This window comes from Musa acuminata, chromosome BXJ1-8 (genome assembly GCF_036884655.1).
Source record: "Musa acuminata AAA Group cultivar baxijiao chromosome BXJ1-8, Cavendish_Baxijiao_AAA, whole genome shotgun sequence".
NCBI classification, from domain to species: domain Eukaryota; kingdom Viridiplantae; phylum Streptophyta; class Magnoliopsida; order Zingiberales; family Musaceae; genus Musa; species Musa acuminata.
Window position 1 is genome coordinate 1,424,155 of NC_088334.1, and position 25,109 is coordinate 1,449,263.

The window sequence follows — 25,109 nt, forward strand, 5'->3', positions numbered from 1 at the left end:
ACATCATTATGATACACACTGGAAGACTGAAATGCTTCATTCATGCCTTGAATAAGAATGTAATGAGTTGAGTACAATACAAACTTGTTCCATAGTTAACCATAGAAAAAAGAGGACGTAGAAACTTGGGTTGGAGTCCAAAAGTCCATCTCATTTCCGCATCCTCCTTGGTGCCAAAAATGTGCTATTTCTTTCTGTAATCCTGTGTTAGAATATGACAGAATAGAAAGAACCTCAATTGATATTTAAAGAAACATTTACAGATCAACTCGTCAGACATTGCAAGTACATACACACTTTAATCTTTATTCTAGATCTCCAATGAAGCCGTGGCATCTGAGCAGGAGGAGCACTAGGAGTTGTATGCTTGATGACTACTCAAGTGATCCACGAGAAAAAGATGATGGATCCAGTATTCTAAGCATCTCCTTGTTCTACACTTGTTCTTTGGCTCCTGCTTCGTTAGTGGTTTCCACCGGAGGCGACGACCTGTTCTCCATTAAATGTGCCTGTCACGAGGGCCAAGGTGATTGACGCAAAACCCTTCCTCGAAAGAAGCATCCGCCCCAGGTTCTTTGCAAACCGTGGGATGGTAAGATCCTGAGTTAAAGCTGATCTGAGCTGACAGAAACGATAGAATGCCGTGTCTATCTTGGCGTTGAATCGGACATTGACAACCTCTCAACGCAGGAGGTCTTGTCGGACGAGACTTGCCCTACTGTGGAAGAAAACTAAAGCCATGGGTCTTCTTCGGTTATTGCACTACTGCTGTATTCACCTACACAACCAGCATATAGTTTAAGCAAGAGATTTGAAAGCCATATATTTATATATATATAATATTTAATAATCATTTTTCTCATCATTTTTTTCTAACACAATATATATATTATTTATAATTAAGTTTTTCGGTTGGTGTATTATTTATTATTTGTGGTGTTCTCTTTTGCCGCCTGCCCGCACAAAGCAAGTCTCTCTCTCTCTCTCTCTGGACACCTGGGACGACCACATGCCGCGCTGGAGCCGTTGCGTTCATGTGGGGGTGGGGTTGGGAGTGAGACGGCGTCGTGGAGTAATAAGCGATGATGGACCGGAATGCGACGGGTAAGGAGGTCGTGGGAGGTCCGCCGGGGCGGTTACGGATGGCCGTCACTACTGGAGGGGTTTTTGGAGTGGAGTGGGGGGGGGGGAGGGAAGGGGTGATGGATGCGTGGAGCGAGTGCCATTCGATCTGTTGCAGGCGGCGACAAAAGATGCAGAGGAGGGGGGGTGTTTTGTCGGAGCTCTCAGTGGGGGGGGGAAGGGAAGGGGTGACGGACGCGTGGAGCGGTGCATTGCAGGCGGCGACAAGCGATACAAGAGGGTGATGTTCTCTCTCTCTCTCTCGTCCGAAACCCCCCCCCCCCCCAACTCCGGTGTCGATTTATGTTTTTCTAAAAAGGGTCTAGGATTTTAAGATTTATCCGGTGGTCGATTTGATGGATGATTGATTAAAATTGGGATTTATCAAGGCTAATCCCAATTTGGCCACAGAAAGTCAATCAGATTTGCAAATAGTATGGATTGGTTGATGTGTGCTGAAATTAACTGGACCAATTGATTTGATGGACATGGAAAAGGATTTTGTTTTAACGTTTTGGTTTTGTTGGTGAAGCACTAAGATCAATCCAGCCATGGTGGTGTTGATGAAGTTTATGGTCCCTTCGGGGTGAAGCACTAAGATCAATCCAGCCATGGTGGTGAAGATGGCCACCTTTAGTGCAACCAAAGTGCATGGTTTTAAGGTACAAGGCAACCTACACATCATGCCGTAGCTCGGATTACTTACTGGAGCTGTGGGTTCCCCACCCACCAAGATTAGTTTGTGCCACAACTTACTGAAGTAGTCAGAGCTACGATGGCGATGCAGATCCCGAGCTGTCACAGGAACACTTTCCCGATGACAGAAAACATCGATGACGTCCAACCAGGAGTTCTTCCAGGCATCATCACTACAACAGTAATGTCCTCTGTGGGTTTTGCCTGGCCTTCTGATACTCCTCACGTATGCACAATTACAAGGTACCAATCAATAGTACCGAGTGAATGAAGAGTTACTTGAGTCGGAATTGTGTCCGAATTTGATCGACCGAAACCATTCACTGCTCCCTTGGAGAAAGCAAGACAAGTACGAGCTTCAGTTACTCGAGAACAATCAGTAAACTGACAGTCAAAATGCAGAACCACAAGCAATCAATCACTTTTGATGCTAAAGAGAAGCTATAGTGGCCCTCCGGTGGCAGAGGAAGGAGACAGAGGCAATTAAAGATCCCAAAACTGAAGCCAGCCTCCCTCCGCAGTCCCCGCGGCGTCGGTTTCTGCCATGACAAAGGGTCAAACACCAGCCGAGCTCGGACAAAGCCTTCACCAACATCCTATATTAATGCGCAGTTTGCATGTCTTTTTCCTTTGCCTCAGGCTTCTTCTCCTCTGTTGTGCTGCATGCTACGTCAGCCCTAATGAATCAGGGGGAGGGTGCCACCCTTTGACCACGCCCCAGTGCTTCCCCTGATGTAACGAATGCCAAACCCTAGTTTCCATTCCCCCACCCCACCGCGTCTTGCTTCTGTAGCTTGTTTGCGTTGCAGGAGATGCTTAGTACATGGCTTGCAACCATTCCCACCTACTCTGTATATAATCTGATTTACCATGATCTTCGTTAACCCTGTTTCTTATACCACTGAAGCAAAGCTACAAACGAGTCATTATCCGAACGATATCCCTGATCTTTTATCAAAATAGAAATCATAAAAAAGAGATTTGATAGATCTTAGCTTAAACAAGTGTGACCTCAACTGGTTGCACCTATAAATAACTCGACAGAAGTATGTGCACAAGCAAGCCGTTCATTGTTGGTTGTCCAGGTACATGTAACCTCTTCTCTCATCTTCTTCCTCCTTGCTGCAACCAGAAGCCACATCGGCCATGGATGATCACAACCAGTGCCACAACAACAGTCCCAACCTTCGGAGATCTGTTCCTGACGGCACTGTCACCGAGCCTGTGCGCACCCGATGGACTCCGAAGCCCGAGCAAATCCTTATACTGGAGTCCATCTTCAACAGTGGCATGGTAAACCCTCCAAAAGGCGAGACCGTGAGGATCCGCAAGCTCCTCGAGCAGTTCGGCTCCGTGGGTGACGCCAATGTCTTCTACTGGTTCCAGAACAGGCGGTCGAGGTTCCGCCGCCGCCAGCGCCAGTTGCAGGCGAGCCTTATGGCCGGGCAACAAGTCAGCAGTGGAGTTCCACGTGCTTCGACGCCGCCCACCTCGTCGAGCACGTCATCTAGTAACTCTGCCGGAGGGGAAGCAGGATTGTTTTCATGCTCTTCTTTTGCTTCTTCTTCCTCCTCTAACCTTATGATCGATGATAGTGCCGATGATCTCTTCTCTATCTGTCGTCAGATGGGATTCATGGAGAGCACTCAGGATATCTCGCAGCTACACTACCAACCCGGTTAGTGCATGGCTAAGTGGTCTCTCGCATATATTAACGTGGTGGTGCTTTCCGCAGCTGAAACAAACCTCCACTGGGAGTTTTCAGGCCTTCTACTCTTTTTGCTGAGACGTCTAAGTGGATTGATCGACTGTGATCAACGTTTAGTTTCTTCAGTTTATTTCATCCCTAGATCTGAACATTAAACATCCATCTAAGCTTTGAACCTTTCGAGCAATACGAGATTCTTGTTCTACCGGAAATGTTTTGGATAGATTAAAGTTTTGTCTAGTAATATTAATGCACCAACCCTAGATCAAGTAATTGTAGTCTTCGAGTAATCAGCATCATTTTAGCTTAAAATGAATGTTGTCTCTCATATATGTGAATATAGGATATATTGAGTTGTAATTTTGACAATATTTCAACTCATTTGTACCGTGAAATGCATAACTGCAGGAACAGTGATCGTATTCATCAATGGCTTCCTTAACGAGGTTCCGAGTGGGCCAATAGATCTCAGAGTCATGTTTGGTCACAATGTGATGCTTGTTCATCCTTCAGGAGAGGTGTTACTTGTCAATGAGCATGGAATTCTCATGCAGAGCCTGCAGATGGGTGAAAGTTATTTCCTAGTGAGTAATTCTAGTCTCTCTCTCTCTCTCTCTCTCTCTTCCTCTCTGTTCTCTTCATACGTAAGAAATCTATAGATATCATGAAAACGTAGAGGACAATGAAGTTTTACGTAATATTTGTTTCTTGACAGGTTACGAGGCCTACTTAGTGTGAGTTCAGTTGTAGTTCGGAGAAGAAGAATGGGTTCAGAAAATTGATTGAGAATACATGATGAGGTCCAGAGTTTGAAGCTTAAGGAGAAGCAGACTGTGTACTGAGAGTTCATCATTCTGAACTATCATCATCATTTTATGCAAACACCTTTGTGATAGAAACTGACTGTTGCTTTGCACTTGTTTCGATCATGGTTTTCAGGGGGAATAAATGAGGAATTCATTGCCCTTTTGGCAGAATATAGAGTGTCTATTGAAGTTGTTTAATGTTCTTCCTCATTCATTTTTGCAGATGAGAATGTTGCAACTCCTATATATATAACACCACATGAACTTTTGTGTTTTATTCGGGATCACCTAACATGCACAGACACATCTTTCCAAGCACAATATTGTCATCATAGAAACTTGAGGGAGACGGAAGCAAACTCAAGAATTACCTCATGGAATCATACAGCAGATGAACACATCCGTTAAACACTTTAATAGAAACTTTTAGTTCCGTATAATTTCCTTCCGTAAACAAACACAGAAGCTTAAAGCTTGTTGCAAGCTAGCAAATCTACATGCTTCATTTCTTCCCCTCATTCTGTACACAGAAAGCATGGTTTCTCGAGTACCTTCTCATGGGAGTTTCATGTCAGCTTGTCACCACTTTCAGCATTTGCATATTAGATGCTTGCGTCTTGAGTTTGATGTGCATGCCAATGTATGCTTATGTTGTTCTTGAGTCCTTTAGTTGAAATTTACAGGATAAATGCTTCCTTCTTTCATTTTGTATTCACTTTTGCCATTCATATGCAGCTTTTCTTTATTGAAGATTTCATTTTTAGTGAGTTGGAGAAAGAAATTAAGGATCCTACTTCATTATATCAATCACGATACACACATCATTATGATACACACTGGAAGACTGAAATGCTTCATTCATGCCTTGAATAAGAATGTAATGAGTTGAGTACAATACAAACTTGTTCCATAGTTAACCATAGAAAAAAGAGGACGTAGAAACTTGGGTTGGAGTCCAAAAGTCCATCTCATTTCCGCATCCTCCTTGGTGCCAAAAATGTGCTATTTCTTTCTGTAATCCTGTGTTAGAATATGACAGAATAGAAAGAACCTCAATTGATATTTAAAGAAACATTTACAGATCAACTCGTCAGACATTGCAAGTACATACACACTTTAATCTTTATTCTAGATCTCCAATGAAGCCGTGGCATCTGAGCAGGAGGAGCACTAGGAGTTGTATGCTTGATGACTACTCAAGTGATCCACGAGCAAAAGATGATGGATCCAGTATTCTAAGCATCTCCTTGTTCTACACTTGTTCTTTGGCTCCTGCTTCGTTAGTGGTTTCCACCGGAGGCGACGACCTGTTCTCCATTAAATGTGCCTGTCACGAGGGCCAAGGTGATTGACGCAAAACCCTTCCTCGAAAGAAGCATCCGCCCCAGGTTCTTTGCAAACCGTGGGATGGTAAGATCCTGAGTTAAAGCTGCTCTGAGCTGACAGAAACGATAGAATGCCGTGTGTATCTTGGCGTTGAATCGGACATTGACAACCTCTCAACGCAGAAGGTCTTGTCGGACGAGACTTGCCCTACTGAGGAAGAAAACTAAAGCCATGGGTCTTCTTCGGTTTTTGCACTACTGCTGTATTCACCTACACAACCAACATATAGTTTAAGCAAAAGATTTGAAAGCCATATATATATATATATATATATATATATATATATATATATAATATTTAAGGTTTTTTCTAACACAATATATATATATATATATATATATATATTATAATTAAGTTTCTTCAGCGAATAAGAAAATGGTACAAATTATTTCTTGAATAAAATAAAATAACTTTTATCTTTTAATTTTAAAATATTTTCTTTTATTTATTTATTTACACCCCCAACCTTAGGTCTCTCTGTCCACCTAGGACGACGCTTTTGCCATCCTACCGTCCCCGCTGGCCTACCTGCGTCATGATTGAGTTAACTATGTGGGGTCCAGTGTGGGGCCACTGCTTCTGCAATCAAAGATACGTACGACGAGGGTGAGAAACAAATGCGTAGGGTGGAGAAGTTTCGCCACACGTTCGACTACCTGCGCCGTGATGGGACGCGGTGTGATGCCGCTGCTTTGCCGAATCGAGAGACAGGTACACTCGAGAGGCATAAACAAATGTGTAGGTAACGTATCTTTGTCCTCTCCCGGCCGATGGGACCTCTCTACCAATCAGGGCGAACCACCAACGCTGTTATTTTCCTCCGCAGGAGAAGCATAACGCCTCCCCGCCTTTAAATTGCCGACGGAAGTTAACTCTTCATTTCGCCGCCACGCCGTCGGCTTCATTGGTGCTCGTCGACTCCGCAGACCAATCTTTCCGATCCGGTCTCTTCGATTCTTCTCGACGGGAGGGTTGGACCTGTGGGAGCTTTATCGGGAATGGCGGAGGCGTCGAGGAGAAGACCGAAGACTAAGATCGTGTGCACCTTGGGCCCGGCTTCGAGGTCCGAGGAGATGATCGAGAGGTTTTTGATGGCGGGGATGAATGTGGCCAGGTTCAACTTCTCCCACGGTTCCCACGCTTACCATCAGGAAACCCTAGAGAACCTCCGCGCCGCGATGGACAAGACCGGAATCCTCTGCGCTGTCATGCTCGACACGAAGGTCTCTTGTCCTCGACTCTTTTTCTTCCGGCGCACTTCCTCGGACTGGTTTCTTTCCTATATCCTTCTTCTCGTTTAAGAAATTTTGGATTCTTAAGATGGGTTTACGATGTTAAGATCTCACCTTCCGGTGATCTTTTACGGTGTCAGATGTCGTGGTTTTCAATCTGAAATTTGGCCTTTTAATTTATTTTTGGTTTTTGATGTTGATTTCGTCAGGTATATGTTTATTCGGTTTATCCGCACTACCTTGCCATTTGCTATTGCAGAAATCTCAATAATCAATTCTATTATTTGATGAAGTTTAGGCATTGTTAGACCGTGTGAATTAATTTTGCTGGAATGTTGATATGCTTAGATCACAATGTGTGGTGATATTTCCAGGCATTTATTTATTTTGAGGCCATGTCTGTATATCTATGATCTTTAAATTTTGAACGCCTAGAGGATGCTTAGTTGTTCCGTGTGTGATTTGGCATGCCCTAACATTCGAAGAATCAAAGAGAAAACTCAGGTGTGATTTGGGATGCAAGAGGAGTACATGATGTGATATAGATAAGAAATTGACAGCAACAGAAAATAACAACTTCGGCAATTTAATATGAAAGAGTTTGTCAAACTGATACCGAACAGAAAAGTGCACTCTATAGATTAAACCTATACTTTTTGGGAATTTGTGTGGACATTAATTTCTTTTGTAATGTCATCAGGGACCCGTTAATGATCTGAACACTTGATCTTATTTGTGTACTATGTTCAATCCTTGTGCAAATGTCATGGAATTCTTATCTTGACTCTCTTTTTTCTTTTATTGCTCACAGGGCCCTGAGATCCGGACTGGGTTTTTGAAAGATGGCAAACCTATCCATCTACAAAAGGGCCAAGAAATCACTGTCACTGCAGATTACAGCATAAAGGGTGATGAAAACATGATATCAATGTGCTACAAAAAGCTAGCAGAGGATTTGAAGCCAAACAGTGCCATTTTATGTGCTGACGGGACTATTACACTTACAGTGCTTGCTTGCGACAAGGAGTCAGGACTGGTTCGCTGCCGCTGCGAGAATTCTGCAGTCCTTGGTGAGAGGAAAAATGTCAATCTTCCCGGCGTTATCGTCGATCTTCCAACTCTAACAGAGAAGGACAAGGAGGATATCCTGAAATGGGGCATCCCAAACAAAATTGATATGATTGCTCCTCGATCGAGGCACATTAAACATCTTGTTCAAGCTTCGTTTTTCACGTCACGCCAACCCAAGCATCATAGGCTGGTACCAGCCTGACCTCTGCAAGTGGGTAGCTCAGGAAGCAGTAAGCTTCCCTATAAATATCCTCTCGTTCATCAGAGAGAGGGAAAGACACAAAAACACTTCTTTATCTGAAACCCTCTCCACTATCATCTAACTTGATCGTTGGAGGGATCGGGTCGAGCACCTCGGCCCGACCTTTGTGCAGGTGCGAAGCCGAAGGTTCTTGTCGGACGTGCAGGCGAGGAGTTTCTTTCCGGAGGAGATTGTCGAGCCTCCTTTAGGTCGGCCTCTCGACTCGAGCCACGTCCCTCGGCCATAGACTGCCCGAGTCCACCTCAGCGCGGCCTGCCTGCCTGAGTCGTGTCCCTCGATCGTAGATTACCGAGTCCATCTCAGGATGGCCTACCCGCCTGAGTCGTCTCCCTCGGTCTTTGCTATATCCTTCGGTCATAGATTGTTGAGCCCTCCTCGGGGTGGCCTCTCTGGTCGAGTCACATCCCTCGGCTATAGATTGCCCAAGTCCACCTCAGCACGGCCTGCCCGCCTGAGTCGTGTCCCTCGGCCTTTGCCATATCCCTCGGTCGTAGACTGCCCGAGTCTATCTCATCGTGGCCTGCCCGCCTGAGTCGTGTCCCTCGGTCGTAGACTGTCGAGTCCACCTCAGGGCGGCCTGCTCGCCTGAGTCGTGCCCCTCGACCTTCATCATATCCCTCGGTCATAAATTGCCAAGCCCCTCCTAGGGCGACCTGTTGCCCGAGCCACACACCTCGACCATGTTGCCCGAGACCACGCCTGCGTGACCTGTCCGTCTGCGTCGTGCTCCTCGGTCGCATATTGTCCGAGACCACACCTGCGCAGTTTGCCCGTCTGCGTCGTGCTCCTCGGCCCCATGCTCCCCGAGACACACCTGCGCGGTCAGCTCGCTTGCATCGTGCTCCTCGGCTTCATGCTCCCCGAGACACACCTGCGCGGCCAGCCCGCTTGCGTCATGCTCCTCGGCTTCATGCTCCCCGAGATCACACTTGCGCGATCAGCCCTCCTGCGTCGTGTTCCTCGGCTCCATGCTTCCCGGGATCACATTTGCGCGGTTAGCCCGCCTGCATCGTGCTCCTCGGCTCCTCGACTCCATTTTCCTCGAGACATATCTGCGCGGCCAGTCTGCCTGCGTCGTGCTCCTCGGCTCCATGCTTCCCGAGATACGTCTGCGTGGCCAGTCCGCCTGCATCGTGCTCCTCGGCTCCATACTCCCCGAGACACGCCTGCGTTGTCAGTCCGCATTCGTCGTGCTCCTCGGCTCCATCCTTCCCAAAACACGCCTGCGCGGCCTGCCCACCTACGTCGTGTTCCTTGGCTCTATGCTCCCCGAGACACGCCTGCGCGGTTAGCCCGCCTACATCGTGCTCCTCGGCTCCATGCTTCCCGAGACACACCTGCGTGGCTAGTCCGCCTGTGTCGTGCTCCTCGGCTCCATGCTCCTCGAGACCGTGCCTGCGCGGCCAGCCCACCTGGAAGTTGAAGCCATGCCTCGGACTCCTGTTACAACGACCGACGCATAGTTTCTTTTTGGGGTGAATATGATAAGGATAGTAATTATGATAAGACTCGACTGACGTCAAATGACGTCTCATGCCTCGATTGACATGACAGTACTTGGTCAATGCAGATCGGAACGTCGATCGAGGCACATTAAACACCCTGCTCAAGCTTCGTTCTTCACGTTATGCCAACCTAAGTGTCAGACGCTATCAGCCTGCCCCCTGTAAGCGGGCAGCTCAGAAAGCAGTAAGCTTCCTTATAAATATCCTCTCATTCATCAGAGAGGGAAAGACACAAAAACATTTTTTTATCTGAAACCCCCTCCACTATCATCTGACTTGATCGTCGGAGGGGTCGGGCCGAGCACCCCGGCCCGACCTTTGTGCAGGTGCGAAGCTGAAGGTCCCTGCCGGACGCGCAGGCGAGGAGTTCCTGCCCGGAGGAGATGGCTACACCGTCCCGATCAGACCATCGCATCCGACCACCCCAGCAGGCTCGAGGAACGCCCCAGGGAGATCCCCGTCGTCCGGACCCGAACCGAGCCGCGTCAGCCCCGATGCCACGGCTCAAAGTTGTTTCTCACGACACCTTTGTATGCAAAGGTTCTGATCTTGTGGAGGTCAGAAAGGTTCTTGGAAAACATGCAAAGTCAATCGTGCTGATGTCCAAGGTCTGTTGATGTGCCTAAATTGACCTGTTTTTGTAGAGACCAAAGTCTTATTCACTATAATTATTTGCAGGTTGAGAGTCAAGAAGGGGTAGCCAACTTTGATGATTTTCTTGCAAATTCAGATGCTTTCATGGTGGCAGGGGGAGATTTAGGAATGGAAATTCCCATTGAGAAGATATTTTACGCCCTAAAGGTGATGATTTTCAAGTGCAATATGAAAGGAAAACCTGTTGTAATCGCAACTCAGATGTTGGAATCGATGATTAAATCTCCTCGGCCCACTCGAGCAGAAGCAACTGATGTTGCTAATGCAGTTCTTGATGGCACCGACTGTGTGATGCTTAGTGGTGAAACAGCTGCAGGTGCTTACCCGGAGCTAGCAGTTCAGACAATGGCTCAGATATGCCTGGAAGCAGAGTCTTATTCGGACTATGGAGCTGTCTTTAAAGGAATCCTGGCAACAGCACTGGTTCCTATGAGCCCTATAGAGAGCCTTGCATCATCAGCTGTTCGAACTGCCAACTCTGCCAAGGCATCTCTCATCTTGGTCCTGACGAGAGGGGGAAGCACCGCAAAACTAGTGGCACAAAGTACATGCCAGCGATGCCAATATTGTCAGTAGTGGTACCAGAATTGAAGACAGATTCCTTTGATTGGTTCTGCAGCGACGAGGCTACTGCAAGGCACAGCCTTATATTTGGAGGATTGATTCCAGTTTTAAGCTGTGCGACAGCAAAGTCCTCAGACACCGAGTCTACCGACGAAGCCATTGAATTTGCTATTCAGCATGCAAAAGCAGCTGGCCTATGCAAACCTGGAGAATCGGTTGTGGCACTGCATAGAGTTGGAGTTGCATCTGTAATCAAGATCCTGACAGTTCAATGATCAAAGGCGACAATTTTATTGTACCACCTAAGACCTCATCTAGAGGCATTTTTGCTAATTAGTACCCAAGTCTCTATTTCAGGAAAGTGATTATAGGAATTTTGTTGTTTGGGTTGGGATTCATGGAGTCTTCAGGAGGATGGAGTTTTTGAGTAATTTGTTTTGGAAGAGCTTCTCTCTTTTGTCTTGCATCTTCTACTGTGAACAGTTGAAGTTGGTATAATGCAGCCATATACTGGTGAAGTATGCGCTTTATTCAAATTTCTGTCACAACTTATGATATCTGCTGTGATACATTTGGTTGTCAGAAAGCTTTCCCTCTACCCTCTCATGCTCTTCTGCTTTTGCCACATCTGTCTTGTCTTCTCTTTTGTTGCAACAAGTTTCCACTCTTGTGTATAGCTTGAAAATAAAGACAAATCTAGGGTTTGAGTATCATTAATCACATCAAATGACTGCTACCTTAAATTCATTCTGTTTGGTCTTATTAAATTCTGTCTGCAATTTATCTCCATTCTTCATCTAAGTGTGCCTTGATATTGAGCTGATTTCAGATACTTGTCTCTCCAGGATCCTGAAACATGAAGAGAAAGATCAATCGAGCCACAGGTCCACAGGCAGCAATGACAAAAGTAAGGTACACTTCTGCGCCTACATCACCTTTGTGATCTGAGATTTTCCATCACCATTCTTGTACAATTCTTCCATCCAAATGATTCTGAACACGATTCCAAGGTTCAGATTTGGCATTGCCTATTGAATGAAACCTCAATCCATCCCTTTGCTTCAACATACAGTTATACTCTTTCACCCTTTTTGACAAGACCTTCTTGAGTTAATAAAAAAAGCTGATTTATCATACATTGTTTTACTTACTGTCTAGAAAGATAAGGGTACATCCCCAGATGTTCTTCTGTGATCATATTTCCTGGGTGCGTGATTCTCCAGTTTAGCAGCTCAGACTGCTGTCAGGTGACAGAATACACATGAAGTGATTACGTCCAAGCAATAAGATTCCCAAACTTCTTATTGGGGGTCCCTGGCATTGTTGCAGAGAAATCCTACATTAGGGTTAAAGATCTTCTGCAAATTGTTTGTGACTTGTCACAAAGAAGCATGTGTTACTGTATTACCATATGGCTTGTTCTCTATGTCAACAAAATCCTGTCTGAAGGCCATAGCAGGGTGAAAAAAAGCATAATTTGATACTAGAAAACATAATTCAGGGTATAAAATTGATACCCATCCATTTGTCAGCCCAATTTTAGGCAAATTCTCATTAGTATCTAGTTATCTGCCATCCTCAAGAATAGCTGTTACATTTTCATTGCGTGCATAGACTACTACATATGCTTCATAACCTCATGACATAGGTTTTGCATCAACTAGGCCGACTCCCTCATTTTAACCGGCTCAGGTTGAACATCTAATTTAGCAGATCCACTGTCATAATTTTGATTCAGTTTCTCTTTATTTTCTTTTTAGTTTTTGGTATGAACTGACTTTGTGGATTCTGGATCACTCGAGGAAGATGAATCTGATGAGCCTTGTGATAGAGCTTCAGATGTAGATGGCTCTGGTTGCTGGAGAATAGATGCAAGGGATGGATCTTGGGAGAGTACGGAACCAGCTGAGTTTATGATAGCAGACATTTTCTTATCATCCTCTTTCATTTGTTCACCATACTTGTTGAAATCAAATCCAACTTGATTATGTCCCCCAAATGCAGATTCCAGACTATTTATGTCAAAAATGTCTGTCATAATCTTCTGGCTGTCGGTGTCATCAGAGTAAACAAATTTTACCTTCTTGTATGTCTTCTGGTCCAGAAAAGGCTTCACCACCTACAAAATCCAAAACCAATGAGATGAAGCATTGTGCCTCACATTAAGCTGAAGGTATATATAGCTCTCTCAGACTCTCTGTTCAATCTGGTAGTTAATTCTTTTAGCAAGTTGCTTATCTACATGATTTAAGATGATGGGCATGGCATAAACAAGTGACTGTTTATATGCATATCAACATATTCCTGATTTTGAAGACCAATTCTTTGGCATTTGTTATGTGAAATTTTTGTCCGAGTCCTTCAAAATTGATAAAACTTGTTGCTGGCATCACACAAAAACAATATCGAATTGACAGAAAATTAGATGGCACCTTCCAGAAGGACTCAAAGATCCTCGGGGGGTTATGGAGGATTGCTAGAGCCAGTCTTTCAGGGTAATAATCCTGCAAAACGTGAGCTGTTTCACGGGTCACCTTGATCGTTATACTTGCCATGGTCCAACCCTGAAAATCTATAAGCCAAACCATCTGTTCTTGATCTGCTGCCAAGTTTAGAATTGCATTCTCCATGCAGTATACCAGGTATCTGATCTGCCCCTTGGTTGAGCTTGTATTCTGATCAAGTTGAGAATGCAGAAGAGTCACCGATCAAAACCACTGTTAGCACTAAATGCCTTAGAAACAGCATGTCTTGTGCGTCGAACCTGAAATCCAGGTCTCAGAATGAGAACAGTTCTTCCATACTTGTCAAGGTAGTTAGCTCTGTAGATTTTTCCGGTCTCAGCTTCATGGGCAACATCTTCCTGTATGATAAAGATAAGAAAGTGAACAAGGATCTGACCTTAGTACAATAATATGGACATGAGAAACTTGTATTTGATAAGTTGTTATAATCTTTCCGGACTCTTATGGTTTAGCAAAACTTCAAATAGCATTATAATGACTTGATAACCCAGTTTTGCTTGCACTTCTCGTTCCTGTATAAGCCTTCATATTCTGCAAGGTTAGGTATATATTTGGAGCAACATTATTCAGTAGATATAGAATTCCTTTCAAAACCTTATTTGATCACAAGAGTTTCATCCTCGTTTATTTATTTAGCAGAATGTTGTTCTTGACTCGAGACATTGTACAGAAGTCGCAGCAGTAAATAACAATGCATGCCCAGCTTCGAAGACCGGTATCATAGATAACAACACTTTTTAATCCTACTGCTTGTGAAGTTATGATAGATTGTGATGGTTCTTCTCACTCATACACTGAATTCTTTTGCAGGTACCGGTTTACCTAATCAGGAATCAACTAAATAGAGTGATGGCGGTGACAGATGTGCCCAGTGCAATGCCGGCCCTCTCGAAAACAAATTGAAAGGCAATGTATGATGATGTTAGCCTAATCCGCACTAGCTACAGAAACATCGGACTCAATGGAGTGGATGAACTTGTACATGGTAAGCATCCGGTTATGATCGGCTTGCATCGGACTCGATGGAGCGGATGAACTTGTAAATGGTCAACATCTGGTTATGATCGGACTCAATGGAGTGGATGAGATGAACTTGTACATGGTAAGCATTCGGTTATGATCGTCTCACATCGGACTCTCGGACTCAATGGAGCGGATGAACTTGTAAATGGTCAACATCTGGTTATGATCAGACTCAACGGAGTGGATGAGATGAACTTGTGTACATGATCGTCTCACATCGGACTCTCGGACTCAATGGAGTGGATGAACTTGTAAAATGGTTATGCTCGGACTCGATGAAGGAGATGAACTTGTGTCCACCATTGAGAGACAATTTGAGGTTGGTGGCCAATGAGGTCAAAGTATTGTCGAATTTAGTCATATTAATATGATATGGGGGTGTCAAAACGATGTACTGATTGATTCCACATTCTGAAAGCTAATGGTAATTTCTTGTTTTTGGGGAAAGGAAAAAGGAAACAAAGAAAAAGATGGTTGAAGTGCACACCCAACGAATGGATTCGGGTTTATATTCCAATCTCCACTTGAGTGTCTCCTTGAGCATTTTAGTTGCCTTGTCAGCATCCCAATTTCTCGCACGGAGATACCTCAGTATCGAACCATCCCAACACAAGTTTGGCAGCTTATCTGCCAATGGACCCAACGCGCGACGGACTTCGTTTATCTGAACATAAGGAAATCGAAATTATAAATAGATAGATAGATAGATAGATCTCATCTAATAACTTTAAAATCTTTGAATATAATAACAGTGAATAAGTAAGAATGTAAATTAATAGATTACGTCTCATCAAAAGGTATTATGAGAGGAATTGGGAGACATATATTAGATCGAAATTGAAGTGAATCTGCTGAGTGAGTAGATACAGTATGATGATGACCTTTGCTTGCTGCTCTTCATGTGACAAGGATTTCTCGGCACCGCTAGATTTGGACCTTCTCGAGTACATCCCGGAATAAAACAGGATCTGCAACTCAACTAAATGATGAGGAGAAACAGTGAGATTTTTCTGAAGCGAATTCCGAAGAATTTGCATCACTACAGCCCATGCGAGACGACCTGTAAGAAATCAAGCAGCAGCAGCAAAAGATCTCCAAGAAAGAGATTGAATATAAATAATTACCACTTTAGTTGTTCTGGTCTCTCCTCACCCTCCCTATAAAGCCAGGAGGTTGAATCTACACCGACAACAAGAAAATGTGGTGTGGTGTGGTGTGGTGTGGTGGAAGATGAAGAGGAAGACGAAGAATTGGAAGACTGGGTGGGTGGATAAAGTACTGTGAGAGAGAGAGAGAGAGAGAGAGAGTCCGCATGCGTGTTTGACCGGCTGGTGGCCATAATTTCCCGGAAATCATATGCTTTATGGAAGGCATTAATTTACATGAAACTTGGTGGACATTTCTTTCCCACGCCAACGACTTGGGTAATAGTATTACCAGACTTTGTCTCACGCTTATGTCTGATAGCAAGAACATTAAAACCCAAATTTAATTAGTATTCACTATTATAGATCATAATTAACCTGAGTTTTCATGATGGATGTGTTGGTGTAAACAACTTTATGCCATGGCCTCGGGGCCGATGCGGCTTGATCGGGGGTCCGAATGGCGGGGATCTCGCGTAGCGTCCCTCGAGATATCTCGGTGGCCGATTGCAGTGGTCCGATCGTCGTTGGCGTTGCGTGGAGAACCAAACTGCCACAGGGTATGAGCGAGCCTCGGTCGTCGTCCTCCTCTGCCTCGGTCAAGCGTACGGGCTCAGGCGACGATGAAGTCGTTGTCTGAGAGCGAGTGACGTCAGCGCACATCGAGTCGACATTATTGCCCTTTTCCTCGGGCAGAGTGTCGTCCAGACGTGGCTGACGTCGTGGTACGTCAAGTCACCATTATTACCCTCATCAGGATGTACGAGAGCTTATATCAACATCTTTTTATTTCGGGTATCGGACTAAGAATAGTACGAGCCCTACATCTATACATCCATACATATTATATTATAGATCTCAAGTTCATATACACCACTCGATATAATAATTACTGACTCCAATACCTAAAAATATTAAACTTCTTTTCAGGCTCATAAAAACATCTTTGGAGATCTTAACAGTTGATAGGAGTGATAGAAGAAAAAACTCGAGCCATAAACCACAAGCAACAGCTGATCTTTTGATCGTTATCGATATGAACGAGTTATAGATCGATCTTGTTTCATTGGTGATAAAGAAGCACAGTAATGAAAGAACACATTTCCAAATGGCTACCAAAACCTTTTTTCTCTGTTCAAATCCAACTCATGGGAATACAAAAAAGGATGTTCTTTTTTCTTTCCAATAGCATTCAAGCACATATGAGCTTGGCAGCCCACCAATGGAGGATTCATGGACCATTGTAGGGCAAGGCACCCAGGAACTGTGGTCGCCATAAAACCAGTTATTTCGGATTCCCAAGGAATTGAACAAGAAAATTTTACTCTCCTACGGTCAGTCCAAATCCAAATTTGTAATCCTTCTTTCGGTGATCAACCTGCAGTGAAGCAATCACAAAAAAAAAAAAAAAATCAGAAGAGAGATGGATCATGATGTTGAATGTGTAAGCACTTCTATCAATTATTTACGCGAAGATCACAAGATCCAACTTTTAATAACATGTATTTCCTATCTCATGATCATGATTAGAAATCAGGACGATGACTAAAAGTTTTAAGGATTTTAGAAACCATCAAAGACACATGTTCTACACACCTCTGCGGAAAGAATAAAATTCACACCCATGTTCAATCGCTCCTCCAGAAAAGCAGCAACCACACCATTGGAGTCGAGCTTTCCCCTCAAGCGACACTGCAAAGAAAAAGAGTCCCCACATACCATGAGTTAGATATCCAAATATTTACAGATTAATAGTAATCATAAAAGTCATAATCCACCCACAATCTTGTATATAAGAGACTCATAACATCTTGATTATACAACAAAAGAAAAGAGGTCATTGCAATTCATATGCTTTTGGAGAAGCAACATCAGCAAAATACTCTTTCAGCAAGAAACTATTATATTGATATTAGACGGCACTGTGAATTGTAGTTCTTGCAGTACATATACTCATAACAAATCCAAGTTGTCAAATATCATATCTGACTGTGATAATGGAGCTAGGCTAATAATCAAGAGATAGTCTTAGCTCCTACAGAAGCTGCAGCAATGAACTTCCAACAGGACATGTTTCTCTAGGTGCCTCTGCAATAGCTCAGACAACAGATTTGGAATAGAATTCATTTTTGAATTATCCAAACTGCTTCAAAGTTTTTGTTTGTGAAATTAGCATGCTGTCATATAAAAAACATAAAACATCTGAGAATGCTTCAGTCTCTACTTTGTAAAATCCAAGTCACACACATATTAAAAACAAAAGAGAGAATGATAAAATGTATCCTTATAAATCATAGCTGAAGCTATATATAGCTACGTACTATGTATGCATGCATTAGACATTTGCATTTAACAATTTTCAATTATGTTATGCATGTGCATATGGCAGTCCAAAAGGGCATAGCTTAAAGAACCTGAGCCAAGCTTGGAGACTATGCATATAATGTCATAAAACCATCAAAATGTCATAGCATCTAAGTCAATTAATAAACCTAATCAACATCTACAAGGTTATGACATGCAACTAAAAGCAACATTACTAAAAGATGCTTCACACAAAGTTTCAGTGATAATTTTGTGCAATTTAAAAGTAAAAAGTCCGGAATTCAAAACAAAAGTTCTATTGACAACCTTTATTTCCTATTTGGTTTTCCCTCCTTTTTTGGTTGTTCACAATAAAAACCATAGAAATGATTGAATTTACAATAAAATACATGGGAATGCATTATTTTTGGGTTGCAGATTGGATCATTGAAGTAAACACTGAATCAGCAGAAATCAGCATGATGCACATAATCCTATTCCATGACTTGCAAAGCCATAATGTATAAGAATGTCTTCTCTTAGTATGCAGATCTTATATAACCTTACCAAGACACTGAAGCCTGCCCTCAGATCTTAGATAAAAATAAAACTATAAAGAACATAAACTAAAGGGAGGCAAAAATCATTAAAGGAAATGGTTTCATTGACTAATTAAAAACAGCATTTTCATAGCAAAATGGGAATTTACCTGTCGAAGAATGTAATCATAACCAAAACTTGAAGTAGCATCTTGTGTCAAATGATTGTACATGAAATCAGATGCAAGAGAGACCTGCAAGAAGTGGTAAAGTTTATGACAGCAAATACAGAGATAAACTTTCCTGTAACTTGTAGATCCCTAACCTTCTCAGATACTTTCTGAACATAGCTAAGTGCAACAATTCCAGTGCTTGCAACTTGCCCTGTTACAACCTGCATAAATTATTTATTACATCGTCAACAAATCACCCAACATAAGCAAATCCATAAATTTTTAAATGAAGAGCGTCTTGGCATATAGCTTTCAAATAAATTTTGACAAAGAAGCAAGAATGAAAAATATAAAAAAAATTTGATGCAGAACACACAGGCTGAAGCAGTACTGGGGCCAGTGGTGCCATGACCCTCACTGGCTTTTGGAAAAGAATAGGGCCAAAATTTTACCCCAGAAGGAAAAGAATAACAGACATAGGAAGGAAAAAAACTGAGGTAATAGGATTCTAGAATCTAACTTTATGTGCCCCTTTCTGCCAAGAAAAAAAATTGAAATGAAGGAAAAAAGAAACAAGGATATTAGAATTTTCAGATTTTTCTAATTTTCTTGTTATCTAAATTCTGTGCAATTCAACCCTATTAGGATTGCCTTAGGTCACAGTCACCATTAGCAGCATCATGGCCAAATCTCATACATATCTTCCAAAAGAATTTTGATTTAATTAAGCGGACATTCAAAAAGATAAGAATTCCAAATCAGTGGGTATATGTGAACAATGACATCAGTGAAGTTATCAACAGAAATCCTAGTCATCAAATTACAACTATGATTGAATTAAATCCTCAATGTTGGCACAAGAAAAGTTCAGAAAGCTGGTACACATAAAAGTGACAAAAGGGTAATATGGGCCTAAGCAACCTCTTTTTTGGGGTTTGGGAGAGGGACTTACTATTTTATCAGTGTTGTACCGAGCAGCAAAACCAATACCAGACTTCCTCTGATGACCAAGCCAAAAGATTTCAGTACCCAAGGATAAATGTGGTGAAATACTCTGCATTAAAAATAGAAAAAGCTTAGGTCAGAATGCCAAATAACTGGAAGTATGCCACACGATGAGAAGTAACAATTCTATCTTATTATCAGTTTGGCAACATTCCAACTGAAGCCTTACAATCCTCTGAGCTTGAATTGTTGCAACTTATTAAAAAAAAGGACAAATGTCTCATGTAAGTAGAATGCCGAATATGAGAGTCAATTTATAGGTTAGAGCACCTACTCTCAACAATCCCAAGAAATCATTTGCTCATCAGAAAAGTGGAATAACCTCCAGATTCATTGAAATGTTTAGAAATTTGATATCTTGGTGATGAAGATGATTTATATCTCTTCAGCATGTAAAGTGTAGTCACACTTTCCTAAATCATGATAAGCAACAAAGGCGATCAAACAAAACTACATAAGCTTAGAGGTTGCTAATGTTTCACTGGCCTTTCAATGACACTTCCAATGGAAAACAAGTGTAATAACACATAAGCTTAGAGATATCAAACAGAATTCTTTATAGTTTATACTACCTTTTCTTAACATTATCTTTTTTTTTGTATATAAACATTGAATCAGGATTTTGGCACAGGTAATGTTGTTACTTCCAGCATTACATGGGATAATCATGAATTGTCATGTTACCAAGTGCTGTCTAAGAATAATCATGCTCATCATGCATGAAAGAACAACTCTTAACCAAGTATAACTAAAGATGTACCATAGGCTACTGCCTCAGACATGCATGAAGCTGCAAGAAAGTCTATCATGATACTTGAGAGAAACTCTATTATATTACTTGAGAGAGGACTATCTTACACCAATAAGTTAAGATGCTAACCAAAAATGCAAATCACTATTAAATCCAAAAAAAGTATTGACATGGGGAAATCATGATCAAGTCTTCCGCGCACCAGTTTCCCCTTTTCTTAAGTCATTGAGCAACTCCATTTATTATGAAATCATACGGACAATCTTATGATACTTTAGGTGAGGGGTCTCCTCAACAAATTATGGTGCTTAATTCATTATTAAATCCATCAAAATAAGTCCAAAAAGATCCACAAACCACACAATGTACTTACTTGGATATAGTTGGCACCATAGAAGGCATTATTTCCTATTTGAAACTGAGTCCTGTAATCTGTTCCCTGTACATGCAGTAAGCATTCTGCATTAGACTTTAAAAAGAAAAAAAAGAAAGATTGGCCATGAACATTGTGAAAATGACAATGGTAGGTAGCAGTCTCCGTCTACTTACACAACATAAGGTTGATTTCTTCCCTTTTTTAATATAGTTGAAGATATGGCATATACTGGCTTGATAGAGCATGTGAGGTCAATATACCATACTAATGGTCAACTAGCAAACAAGCACAGGCATGGTACTTAATATTTCAAATTGGTTTCATGACTTGTTAAAGACTTAATCTGTACTATTTCATGAACCTTGTGGCAAACTACTTAAGTGTGATAATAAAAATAACCAGTCATCAAGCATCAAACCAAAAAAAAATATTATCCAGCAAATTTAGCCGTAAGAAACAAGCCATATGAATAAGGGCCATGTTTTTACCTTATGAACATCTGCCATAAAATGATAAGACTAGCACTAAAGGATGTTGCGCAAGTATACAATACAGATTTTATGTTTCTCCGTCATCTACAGATGCAAATGCAAATTTACAGCTTCCTTAAAGTAAAAGTACCCATGTATAATTCATCAATTCCATAAAAGATCTCTATATAGTAACATTTGAAGCTACTAGTTACTGCTGTTAAGACTGGATGGACTATGATTAGATTGATGGATATTTAATGGACAGCTAGCATGAGTACATTCAGTTCAGATGCACCATACCAACTGTTGCATTATAAGATTGTAGACAAAGTTTGGTAGTCTTCATAATGAGGCTTCTCAAAAGCAATAAAGACCAAGACAAATCATGCAAGTGAGACCATGCACCTTTTCATCTCATTCAACAATTTACAATGTAATATTAAATTTGTGGGCCATGTACTACTAGCATAAAGCTTAGTCATGGAATTGAACCTTTATCACAATCAAATAACAGATATGAAGTTGGATATTTAAGAAAAGATCCAAACAAAGTCCTCATATATAATTGAGTCTGTATTGATCATATACTAGACTATATAGTACTTTATTTGAAGCTTCATTAAAATTTGTAAATTACATAGGCTGTATGAATGATATAGTAGCCTTTGAGACAAAGGACATGCATATTAAAAAAAAATCCAGAAAGCAGAGTCAGCTATCACTTTCAAGTTTCACTAGTATCGCATGACAGATTATTCAGACCTTCACATCGTATTTAACTAAAATAAGTTGCAATCAGTATAAAATTTCAAGTTATTATATTACCAAGACAAGTAGATCAAGAACCTAAGTTTAACAAAAATAATTTAGTTAAGTTGCAGATGCAGCAGATCAAGTAATTTTTTGTTTGTTGCTCATATTAACATTGCAAATAACTGATAAGAACATTTACTTGAGACATGAATAAAAAACATATCAGAAGAGTACTACCGAATTGCCTGGGTGACTTCATATATTTCTAAATATCTGTGATCTAACTGACACTTCAGTATATATATCTTGACATCTGGTCAACTCCCCACCCCTTCGCCAAAAAGAAAAGACTAGGCAAACTAATTTAAAGCCTTTTTTTTTTCGAAAACCCAGCTGATCATGCACTTCCATTGAGTTCCAGCATCCCTGCTCACACCTTCCCACCCTCTCTATTGGAATGAATGTAACCATTTATCTACACATTTTTGGCCTACTTGTGAGTGCCAGTATGAGATTATGACAAAATCTGCACTCTCAACTCTCAAGATATGTCTAGTGTGCCTACTAGTGGTCCAATTGATGGTCAGCACATGTGTGGCATGAGACACTCTAAGTCATGTTATGCATTTCACAGGGGTCTAAGAATTAAAGGAATATACTGCTCCAAATATTAATGGCGTATTAGCAAATAATTAGCTTTAACCATTACATCTGTGTAATATCAAGAACTTTTCATCAAATTGCTAAATGCACCAGAATAAGATATTTTGGAAAGACTAACCTTGTAATCAAAGTTAAACATTCCTTGGGAGAAATGCGGCTCATTTGTGAGCTGTCAATACACATCAGAAATAGTAAATGATCGTTGAGGATGCCAATAAAGAAAAAATTGGTACTTCTCCAAGTGAACAAAATTACCAAGCACCTGAGCATTTATCTTCAAAGTGAGATTATCAGTCAGATCACATTTTACTCGTGCATTTAGTCTTCCATCAGTCAGTACCCTTCCAACAAGCATCAACTACAATATTGCAACATAACCATCCATTATAAAACAAAATTTTATGGAAAGACGCTGCAGGAAAGAAATTAAAAACAAAAAAAAACAAAAATACAAACCTTTGGATCAAGAAAGTTGGCACCAAATTCATAATGTGCAGCAGGAACTTTGAATGTGTCAGAAGACTGTGATGGAACCTCCATGGATCCCATGAAAATGCTGTAGGAAAGTATTCAAATTAAAAATTATAAAGGTTATACCAAAAAGTCATCAAATATTAGTTAAACTACCTGTGGCTGAGTGAAAATCTCTGATTTAGCCCTTTTGTGAAGTCAAACTTCAATCCCTCAAAAAGCTCTGGCTTCAAGGACACTGTAGGAAGCAATGCAAGAAGATATTTAGAACATAATCTGCAAAAGACCTCATCTAACTTACCCGTTGTTTTCACATTCTTTTATACTATTAGAATTAGTTTCTTCTGCACTCAGTGGGTCAAAAACTCCCATCCTCTTTAAAGAAAATTCACGCGTGCTTGTCAAAGTCTATTTTGAGTGTTTTTGTAAAAAGAAAAACCCTCTAGATGGAGACATAGGTCAGTATACAATTCCTTATACAACAAAAATGGTAATCATAGACACAGGTCAAGTATCCAAAGCGTGTGATCATCGATAATATGGTGACATCAGGGAATATTTCAACCATCTCACAATAGGGCACAAGTAAGCTACAATGTTTACCTGTCAGCTTAAGATACTAATATCATTCTTAGTATTACCAAGCCAAAATTAGATCGCGACAATTACGACCATAAGACACATCTTTTGTACGTTAGAGTTGATCTTTTAGCTAATTAAGTAAAAGAAGAAGTAAGAATAGTTCTAACCAAAAGGGAAATAAATCAACGAAAAATCGAACGCGATCGTCTGGAGACTCACTCAATGCCTCTCGCTGGATCTCCTCGAAGGGAACGGGGCAGGGGAGATTCAGCCAGTCGACATTCTTCGGTTCCGCCTTCTTATCCTGCTTCGGAGGCAGCGCCACCGCGAGGCCGACGGCGGTAGGGGGCGGGGGAGGGGCGGCGGCGTGGCTCACGGAGGATCCCATCAGGGAGAAAGCGGCGGAGAGCGCTCAAATTCGGGTCGAAGCCGACCCCCTTTCGCTTCCCCTCTACGCGTGCGGGAGCGGGAGAGAGAGAGAGAGAGGGAGAGGGGGGGAAGGGTTTTCTTTCCGCTCCCTGTGTGCGTCACGGCTCTCGAACTTGTAGCGCGGTCGCATACGTATAAACGTACGGCGTATAAATAAGTCCAAGCTCTCGGATCATAGTTGCACTGGTCCCTCATCTCGATCGTTCGTTCCTCCTCCATCCTACCACATCTCCATCGTCCATTTACATGACCTTCACGAAGTTAAAAGAGGGTCAACTAAGAGGGTCAACTAAGATCCAAACTCGTCTTCCTCGAGAAGAAGTGGTTCGATAAGCACTCCAGTTCAGTGATCTGAATGAATCCATCCATCGTCTGTACTCTATTTGCATTCGAGTCTCACGAGCACCGAGGAAATGGGATCGTGCTGCTGCAGACACTGCAAATCTCACAATCTCACAATATAGCCAAACCATATCACTTCCTCGTCTCTGCGTTTCTGAAATCAGCAGCTTGTGTATCCTCGACCTGTTCCATTGCAGATGCAGTTTCTGTCACCGTCGAGCTCTCGGTCCATCACCATGCAGTTTAGCTATTCTCATCCAGCAGAAATGGCCAAAGAGATCGACTTAAACCTTCAAGCCACATTTCACCAACTTCCCTCCCTCTCCTCCAGTTCACTTATTTAGTACATGCATCCATGAGATAACTAAAGGAAAAAGGAAGAAGAAAAGGACAGAGAAGCAGATGGGGTATGTTTCCTTGCGCTCCTGAATACAAAGAATCAACAGTCATCAATGCCAGTTTCTGGTTCAGCTGGGGTATGTTTCCAATTCATGGTGAGTGGCCATGGAAACTTTTTCCTTCTTCACAGAAAAAAAAAAGTAGGATGTA

The 25,109-nt window shown here is 42.0% G+C and overlaps 3 protein-coding genes, 1 long non-coding RNA gene and 1 pseudogene across 10 annotated transcripts; 3 read left to right on the forward strand and 2 right to left on the reverse strand.

Moving 5' to 3' along the window:
- Positions 1–1,439: 1,439 nt before the first annotated feature.
- LOC103994395 (WUSCHEL-related homeobox 11-like) lies at positions 1,440–4,561 on the forward strand. Its single transcript, XM_065194508.1, has 3 exons — positions 1,440–3,496; positions 3,935–4,110; positions 4,242–4,561. The coding sequence occupies exons 1-3, from the start codon at positions 2,965–2,967 to the stop codon at positions 4,257–4,259; spliced, it is 726 nt and encodes a 241-aa protein (XP_065050580.1). The 5' UTR covers positions 1,440–2,964; the 3' UTR covers positions 4,260–4,561.
- A 2,051-nt stretch (positions 4,562–6,612) lies between these two features.
- LOC135680528 (pyruvate kinase, cytosolic isozyme-like) lies at positions 6,613–11,524 on the forward strand (annotated as a pseudogene). The gene is made up of 4 exons (XR_010515471.1): positions 6,613–6,941; positions 7,762–8,141; positions 10,315–10,396; positions 10,467–11,524. The product of XR_010515471.1 is annotated as a pyruvate kinase, cytosolic isozyme-like (transcript).
- Positions 11,525–12,467: 943 nt separating this feature from the next.
- Positions 12,468–15,848, reverse strand: LOC103994091 (uncharacterized). Of its 6 annotated transcripts, none has more exons than XM_065194503.1 (6): positions 15,679–15,844; positions 15,436–15,522; positions 15,042–15,218; positions 13,771–13,869; positions 13,439–13,681; positions 12,468–13,125 (listed from the first exon to the last, which is right to left on the reverse strand). In XM_065194503.1, the coding sequence occupies exons 2-6, from the start codon at positions 15,502–15,504 to the stop codon at positions 12,763–12,765; spliced, it is 951 nt and encodes a 316-aa protein (XP_065050575.1). In that variant the 5' UTR covers positions 15,505–15,522; positions 15,679–15,844; the 3' UTR covers positions 12,468–12,762. The 6 variants fall into 6 exon arrangements, with proteins under 6 accessions (XP_065050575.1, XP_009412654.2, XP_009412653.2 ...); XM_009414379.3 differs by having other exon boundaries at positions 15,436–15,533; positions 15,615–15,843; XM_009414378.3 differs by having other exon boundaries at positions 15,436–15,533; positions 15,679–15,841.
- LOC135680529 (uncharacterized) lies at positions 13,040–15,047 on the forward strand. Its single transcript, XR_010515472.1, has 3 exons — positions 13,040–13,179; positions 14,171–14,246; positions 14,342–15,047. It is a non-coding gene; the product is annotated as an uncharacterized LOC135680529 (long non-coding RNA).
- An 888-nt stretch (positions 15,849–16,736) lies between the features above and the next one.
- Positions 16,737–24,336, reverse strand: LOC135680530 (mitochondrial import receptor subunit TOM40-1-like). Its single transcript, XM_065194510.1, has 11 exons — positions 24,009–24,336; positions 23,364–23,445; positions 23,193–23,292; positions 22,999–23,094; positions 22,855–22,905; positions 20,845–20,910; positions 19,668–19,769; positions 18,868–18,936; positions 18,713–18,796; positions 17,296–17,391; positions 16,737–17,077 (listed from the first exon to the last, which is right to left on the reverse strand). The coding sequence occupies exons 1-11, from the start codon at positions 24,175–24,177 to the stop codon at positions 17,021–17,023; spliced, it is 972 nt and encodes a 323-aa protein (XP_065050582.1). The 5' UTR covers positions 24,178–24,336; the 3' UTR covers positions 16,737–17,020.
- Positions 24,337–25,109: the final 773 nt, after the last annotated feature.